At 42.3% G+C, this 8,939-nt stretch overlaps 4 protein-coding genes across 4 annotated transcripts in view; all 4 read left to right on the top strand.

Annotated features, from left to right (window-relative positions):
* Positions 1 to 6,932, top strand: part of LOC140339844 (gastrula zinc finger protein XlCGF66.1-like) — an 11,207-nt gene extending 4,275 nt beyond the window's left edge. Inside the window, exons 4-5 of the mRNA XM_072424744.1 lie at positions 6,177 to 6,290; positions 6,918 to 6,932. Coding sequence (XP_072280845.1) covers positions 6,177 to 6,290; positions 6,918 to 6,932 — 129 coding nt within the window. The remainder of the gene's footprint in view (positions 1 to 6,176; positions 6,291 to 6,917) is intronic.
* LOC140339137 (uncharacterized) overlaps positions 1 to 8,939 on the top strand; it is a gene marked incomplete in the record, with an annotated part of 145,177 nt that overhangs the window by 14,773 nt on the left and 121,465 nt on the right.
* On the top strand, positions 452 to 2,510 carry LOC140339078 (uncharacterized; the record flags this gene model as incomplete). The annotated part of the gene is given in 1 exon segment (XM_072423627.1): positions 452 to 2,510. A coding segment is annotated over 1 exon segment (1,082 nt), but the record flags the coding sequence as incomplete, so codon positions are not given.
* Positions 6,954 to 8,939, top strand: part of LOC140339143 (uncharacterized) — a 3,153-nt gene continuing 1,167 nt past the window's right edge. The window contains exon 1 of the mRNA XM_072423726.1: positions 6,954 to 8,465. Within this exon, the coding sequence (XP_072279827.1) occupies positions 6,969 to 8,465 (1,497 nt within the window). The 5' untranslated portion in view covers positions 6,954 to 6,968. The remainder of the gene's footprint in view (positions 8,466 to 8,939) is intronic.

Genomic DNA, 8,939 nt, shown 5'->3' with positions numbered 1-8,939 from the left:
CAATATAACGTCATGTCCCCAACAAATGAGGTGGAGATACAGTACACCATTGGTCCCCAACCTTTTGGACCTTGTGGACCACTAAATGCACAGTCTCCGGACCGCGCGTGTGCGGGGAGCTGTGTGTTACTGAAAGGGGCAGATACTTACCCCAGAGTTTGAGACACTTTCACTTTGAGACTGCTATGAGAGAGTGGCTGGGTTTGTCCAGAGACACAACCCGCCCTGAGCCTGCCAACCATACGGAGGACATGGTCCACGGCTCTGGCCGGTGCACCCCATCATGCAGGGCCCTTTTCCTGGGTTTGGGGACCCCTGCTGTACACCATATGATATCTCTGTATCAAACACAGTTACCTTGAAAGTGTTAAAACGGCACCAATTCCATGCCAGAGTTTAATTCTTGACACCTGAACACAATGAATGATGAATATGTTTTGTTTTGGAATAGGTGGTCGCTATGTCTGGAATACGTCTGAGGGACATCTTATTTTATCTCCAGATTCTAATGCAGAAGATTATTCCAAAACACAATCTTCTCCAGATGTAAATCCCATTGTAAATTGCAGAACTCGCCATTCAGAGGCATCTCACAATGCGGATGGATCAACAAATCCATCTAATTCCAGGGTATCTTCTATAAGCCATGAAGGAGTTTACAGGAGTTCAATGTCATGTTCAGTATGTGGAAAATCTTTTGCTGAAAAAAAAGATCTTCTTGTACATGAGAGAAGTCACACTGCTGCTCGACCCTATGCGTGTTCAGAGTGTGGAAAATGTTTCACCGAAAAGAAAATACTTCTGAAACACCTCAGAGGTCACACAGGTGAACGTCCTTTCTCATGTACACAGTGTGGAAAATGTTTTATTCACAAGGGAGACCTTCTTAGACATGAGAGAATTCACATAGGTGAACGTCCTTTTTCATGTCCAGAGTGTGGGAAATGCTTTATTCACAAAGGAGACCTTCGTAGGCACCAAAGAATTCACACGGGTGAGCGCCCCTTTTCTTGTTCAGAGTGCGCTAAATGTTTTATTCATAAAGGAGATCTTCTTAAACACCAGAGAATTCACACAGGCGAGCGCCCTTTCACCTGTTCAGAATGTGGAAAAAGTTTCACTGAGAAAGGCACACTCGTCACCCACCAGAGAATTCACACAGGTGAATATCCTTTTGCATGTTCAGAGTGTGGAAAGTGTTTTGCTGTTAAAGGAAAACTTGTTATACATAGGAGAAGTCACACTGGTGAGCGTCCTTTTTCTTGTTCAGTTTGTGGGAAATGTTATTCAGGGAAAGGAAAACTTATTGCACACCAAAGAAGTCACACGGGCGAAAGCCCTTTCAAATGTCCAGAGTGCGGGAAAAGTTTCAATCAGAAAGCCGATCTACTTAAACATCAGAGAATTCACACCGGTGAGCGTCCCTTCTCATGTACAGTGTGCGGGAAATGTTTTGTCCAGAAAGGAAATCTTCTGAAACACCAGAAAACGCATGGAGTGGACCACCGAGAAAGGACCGCAAAAGCCAAATAAACATTCTTTTATTTTTTAAGGCATTTGGTGTGGCTTCACTTTCTCACTGCACATTCCCTTGTGTTATGGTAAAGCCCCACCCTGGTGTTGTAAATATGTTAGAATATTAATACAGGGTCGGCATCTTCTTAAGTGTGAGCAGAATTTATAGAACTTGTCATATTTCACACGAGCTAGATTCCTTAAATAAGTATGGAAAAAAATAATTTGATTCCAGCAACACACAAGAATGTTCTTCACAGATGAATGATTGCATATGTATTCCCCCATATATTTGATTGGTGGAATCTTTAATGCATGGGCTGAAATGGCTACTGACTTATTGTATTCCTAGGGCGCTGCAATTGTGAGATCTTCCTGGGATAGACTTACCTCCTGGCTCACTTACCTCCTCTACTGAGATGTCTGTATTACCCATATTTTAAATAAAGACCTCTCATAATATACGTGTCCGAAACTCAATAAATATTACTGTACTAAGGAACAAACCTTGGGTTGGCGTGGGGACCAGATACCCAAAAAGATTTCACTTGGAGCCTTAAAATATCAGTTGGAGTTTTCAGGGATACAGCTTGATGGATATAACTGATAGCCTTCGGAAAGCAGAAGGGAATGCCCTTGATCCCCAACAAAAACCGCACCATGATGTGTGGTAATACATGGCCATAATGAGCAACCAATGGGAAACAAGCTTATAGAGATGTTCATGGACAATCATATCAAAAAATTAGAAACAAGGAAGCCAGAAGGAGAGAAGAGGTGGAAGCAGCAGCTGGAGCCTGATTGGGTGGAAAAAATCTCTGCAAAAATGTACAAACCCAGAGCATCCAATCAGGATCCTCCTTTATATAACTGGAATTACTTTGATATAATTTTACATTAGTTAGACAACATTGTATTTAGATTTCAGCCTCAGTTTTTTGTGTGTTCAGCTGTTTCGTTTTTTGAGGTCAATTAAAAGAAAACCTCTTACTGTGCTTGGAGTTCTTATTTTACATCATTTAGATGACTGGATGGTGCTCAGCAGTTGGAGAGCCATCCAATGGTGAATAGAAAATCAATATATGATAGCAGCCTGAAAAGAAAGACAATGAAAACTGTACTGTCGCCTGACTGTGGTGGTCAGTGGGAAGAAAATCATCTAAGGCAGCGTTTGGCAACCGGTGGTCCACGAAAAAATCTTGGGGGTCCGCGGCTTTGGTTGGTGAATCCCTGAGCGGGGTCAGGAGAAGGACCCCGCTGGGGGACGCACCGGCAAGAGCCACAGATCACGTACCCCAAGCAGTTCCCAGGCTCAGCGAAGTGGGCAGGCTGTGTCCCTGCACACAACCCACCATGCAATGGGAGAGTGGACGAGGTTATGTCATAATGACATCACTCTGAGAGAGGTTTCTGCCCCTTTGAGTGATACCGTGCTCCCCGCATGCGCGGTCGTGAGCCAGTGATTTTAGTGGTTCACAGACCTGAAAAGGTTGGCGACCTCTGATCTAAGGTGTCTAATGTACAGGTGTCAGATTTTTGTCGTTGGAAAGGATTATTAATGATTCTAACAACTAAAGACGAAAGAAAGATGCGTGAACGAGCTTTGTACATACAGTTAGGTCCATAAATATTTGGCCAGAGACAACTTTTTTCTAATTTTGGTTCTGTTTATTACCACAATTAATTTTAAGTGAAACAACTCAGATAACGTTGAACTGCCGACTTTCAGCTTTGATTCAGTGGGATGAACAAAAAGATCGCATAAAAATGTGAGGCACTACAGCCTTTTTTTTACAATCACTTAATTTCAGGGGCTCAAAAGTAATTGAACATATCATGGGGTGGTGTGGGGAATTTCTTGTTATGTCATTATTCATTTAATGAATTCCGAGGTGTTCAGAGACATACTGTCTGCTCAAATCCAGCTAAATGCAGTCACATTGGGAGGCGTTTCATAAAACAGATAGACAATGACCCAACACATACAGCCAAAGCAACCCAGGAGTTTATTAAAGCAAAGAAGTGGAATATTCTTGAATGGCCAAGTCAGTCACCTGATCTGAACTTGTTGAAGACTAAACTTCGGACAGAAAGGCCCACAAACAAACAGCAACTGAATGCCGCTGCAGTAAAGTCCTGGCAGAGCATTAATAGGAGGAAACCCGGCATCTGGTGATGTCCATGAGTTCAAGACTGCAGGCTGTCATTGCCAGCAAAGGGTTTCCAACCAAGTATTAAAAATGAACATTTTATTTTCAGCTTTTAATTTGTCCAATTACTTTTGGAGCCCCTGAAATGAAGTGATTGTGTAAAAATAGGCTTAGGTTCCTCACATTTTTATGCAATTGTTTTGTTCAACCCACTGAATTAAAGCTGAAAGTCCGCAGTTTAACTGCATCTGAGTTGTTTCATTTAAAATAAATTGTGGTAATGTACAGAACCAAAATTATTAAAAAAAAGTATGTCTCTGTCCAAATATTTATGGACCTAACTGTACAGTGCAGTTTTGCTCTAGGGAGAGGTCAGGAAGGAGAACAAGCGAGCGGCACCCTATTGTGCTTTTTTCCCTTCACTTGCAGTGCAGGATGGATCCATAAATGAGGTTGGACAGCTGCTGTACTTATGTCAGATTCTCGTCCAATACTAGCCCTTAGATGAGAATCGGACAAGAATCATCAGACCTGTGTATGTTGCATTACACTGGCGGTCAGTGAGAAGAATGTCCTCTTACATTGATGGGCAGTGGTAAGGATGTCCCCCTACCTTGGTGGTCATTGAGGAGGATGTTTCCTTTCACTGGGGTTTTAGAAAAATTTTTATATTGGTGCTCAGTGGCAACAATATCCTCTGATCATTGGGAAGATTGTCTTCTTACATTGGTGGTCATTGTGAGGGATGTTTCCTTTCACTGGTGGCCACTGGTAAATGTATATTGGTGGTCATTGAGATCACTATCCTATTACATTGGTGATCATTGGGAAGGATGTTTCTTTTTACTGGTTTACTGGTGGCCAATGATAAAAGTACGTTGGTAGAACATTCTCTTACATTGTTGATCTTTGAGAAGAACGTCCTCTTACATTCGGGGTTAGTGGGAAGGATGTCACCGTAGACTGATGTCCAATGGTCGTGTCTCTTTTGTCGGTGATCAGTGAGTAGAACATCTCTTGACATCAGTGGTCAATGGAAAGAATTTCTCTTGTGTTGGTGGTCATTGGCCAGGAATATGGAAGAGCCTAATGTCCTTTACAAGTGAATCACACTTTTGAGCACGTGTCTATGTGTAAATAAATATACCCATCATTGATAGCCATTCAGGCAGCACTTCCTAAACCCTATAATTTCCCAGGTTCTGGGTGGATTACATTTTTTATGGCCCAGAAGAGCTAAATACCAAATATTTGTACTTATACGAGCAAACGAGGGTTCCTCTAGAGGTTTCTATGGCTTCCTGGAGCAATTTGTGCCTCCTGGGTCTGAAGCCCTAGCTGCCATTTACATGTACCTTACCCGTAATTTGCTGGGTACTTAATCGGTGAATCTCCACCTAGAAGGAAATGATGTTTTGGTTGTAGCTTCAATCTAATAGGTCTTCTCTACACTGTAAAAGCCAGGAGGAGCCAATAAAAAAAAAAAGATTTTAGGTTCTAGAGAAACCTTGCCAAGCCTCTGGTTTATTGGGTTCAGTGTGAAAAAAAGCCTCTTAGAATGGTGACTAATGGAAACATTACCCCCCTACACTGGAGGCTAGAAAACCACCATCATAGACAACTTAAAACATTGTTGAACATTTAGCTGGCTCTACCAAGTAACGTTGGCAGCTAGTCCCAGGGAATAGTGCCATTTTGGAAATGATTGCAGTGTCAAAACCTCTGCAGCTTGTGGTCGATTAATACTTTTTATTTTGTACAATATATGCCACAAAACGAAGAAATGCAACTGTTGAAGTATTACAAATAAAATTGAACGTAGCAATTCATGCATTCTCCACTAGGTGGTGGTCTTATCCTCTGAAAGTGGACTGCAGACAGGAAGTGACGTAGCGTATAAACAGGAAGTTCTGGGTGAGAGGTGGGTTGGGAAGAAATACATAGATATTGCTGAAAATGGCACAAAAACAAGGTAATACCACAATATAGTGTTGTACATCCAGAGCTGTAGCCTTGTAGACCAGATATATGCTAAACAGTTCACCTGACCATCCTGGAGCGAATGGAGGAGAACTGGGGTCACGTGACTGATAGGATACTGACCCTCACCCTGGAGATCATCTACCTGCTGAGCGGTCAGGTGAGGAGCATTCGGTGAGGTCACATGACATCACTCTTATCTATATAGTCAATTCAGAGATCTCTCCATATAAGTAAGAATGATTATGGGAAATATGTTGTAATAATGTATATTGTCTCGCACAGGAAAATAAAGTAGTGAAAAAAATATCCGGTGAGCCAATAATGCCCAAAAAGTGCTTTCCCGGGACATTCTTCAATAAAGGGCCACAATGTCACCCGCATACAACGATCACCAGAAACCATGGCAAGATTCTAAAAGTCACCCAGAAGATGATGGAGCTGCTGACGGGAGAGGTGAGCGGTGCTGGGAATTCTGGGAGATTATTATGAAATGTGTCTGGATGGTGACTGTATCATTGTGTGTGTCAGGTTCCTATAAGGTGTCAGGATGTCACTGTCTATTTCTCCATGGAGGAGTGGGAGTATTTAGAAGGACACAAGTATCTGTCCACCCCTGACCTGTCTCCCTCAGTCCTGGATAAGGTCTCATGCTACCTGTTAGCCATCTCATCATGGATTTCTGACCGATTCCTGAAACTCAACCTGGATAAAACAGAACTCCTCATCATCCCCCCCTCAAATTCCAAATCTCCCTCTGACATATTTCTAACTGTTATAACACTGTTATTCGGCCCTCCCCTCAGGCAAGTTGTCTTGGTGTCACCTTTGACTCTGCCCCCTCATTTACCCCCCATTTTCAGAACATTTCCAGGTCCGGTCACTTTCACCTACGCAACATCTCCAAAATCCGCCCCTACCTGTCCCCTGAGACCACTAAACTCTATGTACATGCTCTTATCATCTCTCATCTGGACTACTGTAACCTCCTCCTCTCTGGTATTCTACTAACCCGACTCTCTCCTCTACAATGTATTACCGTGTTTCCCCGATTTTAGGACATCCCCATTAAGTAAGCCACCCCCGATTTTTAAAAAAATAATTAAAATAAGACACTCACCCGTTTGTCATGTCCCCAACAAATGGGGAGGAGATACCGTACACCATGTGAAAGGTCCATCTCCAATCACTGTCCCCATCTGATTTGGGTGTCACCTTTATATGGTTAATATTCATATTTTGGTGTTCTGGTTGCTCCCATATGCATGTCAGAGCTCCGAGTGTTAGGTGTCAGACAACATATGTGACTCCTGAATACAAGACATGAAGAATGCCGATAACATTAATGTAAAAATTGTCTCCACAGATGGACGCTATGTCTGGAATATCTCGGAGGGACATCTTGTATTTCCAAATTGTCCAGCAGAAAATGGTAACATCACACAATCTTCTCCAGGAGTAAATCCCATTCTTCATAATACACATGACAGACTTCACCATTTGGGGACTACAGTGGATCCCTCTAATCCTAAAGAATCTTCTGACCAATCACGTACTCCAGCTCTACATCTAAGATCTCACAGTGAAGTTGGACCATCCAGTACATCTTATGCCCAAAAGTCTTCTGGAAGCCATAAAGGAGGTCACACAGGGCAGAGTTCATTGTCATGTTTGGGGTGTGGGAAGTCTTTCACCAATAATTCCGAACTTCTTCTACATCTCAGATCTCACACCAGGGTGACGTTTACATGTTCAGAGTGTGGTGAATCTTTCTCTGAAAAAGATGAATTTATCAAACACCAGAAAACTCACAGGAGTAAACGCGTTTATTCGTGTTTAGAATGCGGGAAATGTTTCACTGAGAAAAGTGTACTTCATACACATCAGAGAATCCACACAGGTGAACGTCCTTTTTCATGTTCTGAATGTGGGAAAAGTTTCATCCAGAAAGGAGCACTTGTTGCGCACCTGAGAATCCATACAGGAGAGCGTCCTTATTCATGTACAGATTGCGGGAAAAGTTTCCTGGAAAAAGGAAAACTTTTTGCACACATGAGAAGTCACACAGGTGAATATCCTTTTATGTGTTCGGAGTGTGGTAAAAGTTTTAGTGAAAAAGGAAAACTTGTTAGACACCTGAAAAGTCATACAGATGTTCGTCCCTTTTCATGTTCAGAGTGCGGGAAAGGCTTTAATGAGAAACGAGCACTACAAATACACCAAAGAGTTCACACAGGTGAATATCCTTTCTCTTGTTCAGAATGTGACAAAAGGTTCACCCAGAAAGCACACCTTCTCCGACACCAAAAAAGTCACACTGGAGAGCGTCCCTTTTCCTGTTCAGATTGTGGGAAATCTTTTTCTCACAAAGGAAACCTAATTACACATCAGAGGATTCACTCTGGTGAATTTCCGTTTTCGTGTTCAGAGTGCGGGAAATGCTTCACTCAGAAAGTACACCTTCTTAAACACCAGAGAATTCACACTGGTGACCGTCCTTTCTCTTGTCCAGAATGCGGTAAATGTTTTGCTGAGAAAGGAAAACTTAATACACACAAGAGAAGGCACACGGGTGAGCGCCCTTTTACATGTTCAGAGTGTGGCAAGAGTTTCACTGAAAAAAGTGCACTTCTTTTACACCAGAGGAGACACACAGGGGAGAGACCTTTTTCGTGTTCAGAGTGCGGGAGATCTTTTCTTGAGAAAAGGAACCTTATTTATCACCAGAGAATTCACACTCGCGAGGGACCTTTTCCATGTTCAGGGTGTGGGAAAAGCTTTACACATAAAGGAAATCTAATTCGGCATCAGAAAACACACATTGAGTGATACAATTGACAAATGGGTGCCTTTGGTACAGACAGTGCAGTCGTGGTGGCATGTTCATCACAATACGACCACCCGTTGCTGTACTTTAGACTTATATACACCAAGCGCAAAGCACACAATCAGAATTTACCTTTTGGTCATGGCTGATCATAATTGGCTAATTAGCCTTGGGCTCATTAGAAATAAATAATGTACACTAAAAATCAGTGTTCTTTGTTTTCTTTTTTTATAAATGACCATAAATTATGTAACACGCACACAGAACCAGTCATTGGTGACACAAAGAGTCCCAAAGGTGGCAGCTGATACTTGAGACATACATGTAGCCACTACAAATACCACATGGAATGTTCCCATGGCCACCATAATATATTCTTCTTTCCCCAACAATACAATGTAAGCAAACTAAGCCCTCATCTCCATCCTTGCCCTGTACCCATGGTCACCAAAATATGCCGGGAGCAT

Source organism: Pyxicephalus adspersus, chromosome 10 (assembly GCF_032062135.1).
Source record: "Pyxicephalus adspersus chromosome 10, UCB_Pads_2.0, whole genome shotgun sequence".
NCBI lineage: Eukaryota > Metazoa > Chordata > Amphibia > Anura > Pyxicephalidae > Pyxicephalus > Pyxicephalus adspersus.
The sequence above is the reverse complement of the archived record's forward strand: the minus strand, read 5'-3'. Positions and strand labels throughout refer to the sequence as shown.